This window comes from Sinocyclocheilus rhinocerous, unplaced genomic scaffold (genome assembly GCF_001515625.1).
Source record: "Sinocyclocheilus rhinocerous isolate Xijiao unplaced genomic scaffold, SAMN03320098_v1.1 scaffold542, whole genome shotgun sequence".
NCBI classification, from domain to species: Eukaryota; Metazoa; Chordata; class Actinopteri; order Cypriniformes; family Cyprinidae; genus Sinocyclocheilus; species Sinocyclocheilus rhinocerous.
In genome coordinates this window covers 61,580-65,792 of record NW_015638928.1, presented here as the reverse complement: position 1 = coordinate 65,792, position 4,213 = coordinate 61,580, and the positions used below count along the sequence as shown (strand labels likewise).

At 42.3% G+C, this 4,213-nt stretch overlaps 1 protein-coding gene across 1 annotated transcript in view; it reads right to left on the bottom strand.

Annotated features, from left to right (window-relative positions):
* LOC107750024 (dual specificity protein phosphatase 7) overlaps positions 1-2,528 on the bottom strand; it is a 15,919-nt gene extending 13,391 nt beyond the window's left edge. Inside the window, exon 1 of the mRNA XM_016565272.1 lies at positions 1,914-2,528. Within this exon, the coding sequence (XP_016420758.1) occupies positions 1,914-2,289 (376 nt within the window). The 5' untranslated portion in view covers positions 2,290-2,528. The remainder of the gene's footprint in view (positions 1-1,913) is intronic.
* Between the last annotated feature and the right edge of the window lie 1,685 nt (positions 2,529-4,213).

The window sequence follows — 4,213 nt, the reverse complement described above, 5'->3', positions numbered from 1 at the left end:
CAACAACAACAACAACAACAACAACAACAACAACAACAACAACAACAACAACAACAACAACAACAACAACAACAACAACAACAACAACAACAACAACAACAACAACAACAACAACAACAACAACAACAACAACAACAACAACAACAACAACAACAACAACAACAACAACAACAACAACAACAACAACAACAACAACAACAACAACAACGTTCTGTTAAATAATAAACGTTTTGAGCCGCAAAAAAGCGAATTATTACAATGATTTCTGAAGATCATGTGACACTGAAGACTGCAGTAATGATGCTGAAAATACAGCTGCGCATCACAGAAACAAATTACAGTTTAAATATGTTCAAATAGAAAACAGTTATTATGAATAGTAAACATATTTCACAATAGTACTGTATTTGCTGTATTTTGTATCAAATAAATACAGGCTTGGTCAGCAGAAGAGTATTCTTTAAAAAACATTAAAAATCTTACTGTTCAAAATCTTTTGACTGGTAGTGTATATTAAAATGGTTAATACTTCATTCAAATTAATTAAACACTTTTAAATAGACTGCAGCAATCATATTTTGCCACACATTATTTTGTTTAGTTCAGAATCGTGGGAGATTCGTGATCTCTATTTGAGACAAAAAAAAAAATCGTGATTCTCAATTTATCCAGAATCGTGCAAAAACAAACCCTAAAAAAAAAAAGTATTTTTAAAAAAAAAAAAAAAAAAAAAAACTATAAAAACCTTACTGTTCACAAACTTTTGACTGGCAGTGTGTTGTAGTATGTAGTAGAATGGTCTATTCCAGTGTTCTTAAAGCTAACCAAACAGACACTAGTATCTATTTATGACACACTAGTGTGTATTCCAGCTGTTATTAGTTACAACAGCCATACTGACTAGTTATTACACAAGACAACACTTAACTAGTGAGATGAGAAATGTTAGCAGTGAAACGGCTAAAACAGCTGGTGTACTGAATTTACCCTCATGTCCTTCTTTAGTGGAACAAAAACGCAGACATTTCTCAACATCTCTTGTTTTGGTTTGGAAGGACATATGGGTGAGAAAATGAACTTTTTTTGGGTGAACTATCCCTTTAATATCTGAACCACAGATCCTCGTTAAACTCTAATGGAATAGAGTCACTGCTGGCACAGCGCCTGTAGCAAACTACCATCTAATAATGAACTAGTGTAACTGAAACAGATAATAGTCACCGTTTCTGTTAAGGGAGTAATAAAAGCAGATATTCTGAAGGAATGAGTGTTAAAGTGTGGTCTGTGAGCTGCTCGGAGATGAATGTTGGTCGCGTCTCGTGTCATGACTGGCGCGGTCTATTTTGTGAATGGCGGAGAAAGCGAGAATTACAGCCAAACACCATTTCCACGACAAAACGCTCGACATATGCGTACATCCGCACGAAATATCCTACAGAAAGCGTGTCTTTATCGAAAAGAGTGAAACTGCGTCGTGATTCAGTGCTTTCCGCCGTTCATTCATGAATCGCTCGCTTTCCCTCTGAAAGACAACATGGCGGAGCCATTTTAGGAAATTAACGTTAATTGAAAACACGTTTGTTTCTCTTTGTCAAAAGGCTTGCCGTCGAAACACGACAGGAGGGATAAAAATGGCCTATCGTAAGGGAAATTAAGTATATAAAAGTATTTCACGTGTCGAGTACTGTACTGTATTGGTGAAGTAGTTCGTCTAAATCACGTTAAGTTCAGCGTTTCACCTCAGCGCCTGTGAACTTTTCTCACTTCTTAAATCCCAGAAAAACGTGAATTTTATCTTGGAGGAGCGGGTCAGGTTTAATCCGTTTCACACACAAAACGTTTTGAGCTCTCGGGGAGTTTCGAACAGCAACGCAAACGCGCCGTTACTCCGGATAAACCGTCGGTTACCGTACCTTCCAGGTAGTAGGCTTTGCAGCCGTCGTCCCTCAGCTTGTGCATGAGGAGCCCCAGCACGGAGCCCTGCCAGTCCGTCGCCGCCGCCTCGTCGTACAGCAGCACCGTGTCCGTCTTACAGCGCCGCACGAAGCGCTCCTTGTCCTCGGTGTTGGGGATGATGGAGCGGATGGGCAGGTTGCCCTTCTTCAGCCTCCGCAGCATGAGTCCCGGGATGGCCAGGTTGATGGCGGACTCGATGTGCGAGGACTCGTAGAGCTCGTGTGAGCGGCAGTCGAGCAGCAGCAGCGATCCGCCGCCGGTCTGCAGCTCCTCCTGCAGCCACTCCGCGCTTTTGCTCGACATCATCGCGCCGCTCCAGACGCTGTTTTTCATGGGGAGAGAGGGTGAGGCTGCGGTGGGAGCGATCAGGCGCTGAGAAGAAGTTCCCCCGCGGGCAAATCCATGCGCGTCAAGAGGTATGGCTCTGCTGCTTCGGTGCGAGCTTCGCTCCGTTCGGCGTCCATAAGAGGCGGCTGCTGCGGGGAACGCTCCGTCAGATCCGCGCCGAGCGCGCTGGACGCGGGGGAAGAGAGCAGCTCATGATCGCTCGCCTGTTTGTCATCTTCTGACGCCTGTTTGACAGGCTGTAATAAACCGACGCGTCACGCCGGTGGGCGGGGTCTGTGCTGAGCATTTAAAGGCGCAGCGCCTCTTTATTTTCCCTCGCAAAATATTCAGTCATGGCCCCATAGAAGACTTTGTTCTGAGGTAGATTGGTATCTCTTAGAGATCAAAAGGAAACAAGAAGAGGCTGATTTAGTAGGTGCTTTATGAGTATGCTACAGAAGTTTACACAGATCTATACTGATGGTACTAAGAAGCCGGAGACGGGAGTAACAGGATTTGGAGTGGTGGTTCCAGCAAAATGAGTTGAAGTTAATAGAAGAACATCTAACAATTTAGCAGTATTTACAGTGGAGATGCTGGCAATTTTAGGTTGCTTTACAGTGGGTGGGAAAAAAAACGTTGTAATATGTTCAGATTCATCATCAGTTCTAGTAAGTTTGAGATCTTTACATTCAAAAAGTCGACAAGATATACTATATGAGACCCTTAACTCAGTTACAAGAATAACAAATCAGGGAGGCCAAGTAACATTGTTATGGGTTCCAGCGAATGAAAAAGTGGGTGGCAAAGAGGGCATTGATGAAGAGAAATGTAGAAATGCAAATAAGAATCAGTAAAGCAGAAGTGAAAAGCATAATCTGGGGAAAAAATAAAAACAAATGTGGCAAGAAATGTGGGATAAAGAGGGGAAACGGTGACATCTATATCAAATTCAAAAGAGTATTAAAGCAAAGAGGGTAGGAATTGGGAACAGGAGAGAGGAAATTGTGTTGACTAGGTTAAGGCTGGGACATTGTGCTCTAAATAAAACATTAAAAACGGTAGGGAAACACCAGTCTGGTCTGTGTGACCAACGTCAGGAAGAAGAGTCAGCGGAGCATGCAATTCTACAGTGTAGGAAATACAAGACACAGAGAGTTGATGGAAAATAATCTTAAAGAAATAGGGGTGCAGAAACGTACTTTTAAATCAGCCCTAATTATGACGGAAAGAGCTCAGGTTAGAGAACTGTTAGGGTTTTTAAGGGATAATGGGCTTTATTATAGAACATGATGGATAGTTTTTTTTGCTCCTATTCCCCCTTTTTCGTCATATCATCGTCTAGAATTAGATTGTAAACCTACTGATTGATCCACACTCCGGAGCAGATGGTGGCGGTAATGCACGATAAACTGGATGCCAACCGCCGTTAAAAATAAAGATTTTCCCTCGCAAAATAATGGAGCAGTCGCGGCAGAGATAGCGTGCAAGTTATCGCTAAACTGAGTCCTTTCTTCAGGGAAAACAAAGCAAAGGTACACCAGAGATGCTCTTACTATCCACCTTATTTGTCAATGCGGAAGTTAGCCGCTTTCTGTCAATGTGCGAGACTTCCAGTTCATTAGCCGCTAATAGCGAGAAGAATAACAACGTGCAGTAAACGGTAAAACTGTTTGCACTACAAACCGGTGTGTTCATGATTAAGATAATACATTAAAATAATATGGTAAGACACGCAAGTCTGAAATATCAAGCTGCAAAACGAGGTGTTTTGGCCGCTCTTACAGAAAAATAAGGTGGATAGGGAGATGAGAGGGTAGGGCTGCACGATTAATCGAATGCGATTGTCATGCGCATTTTGATAGTAATGCCGGTTCTGTAATCAGCAGGAAATCATCATCACGTGCTTTCAGATGGAGCAGCATTTACT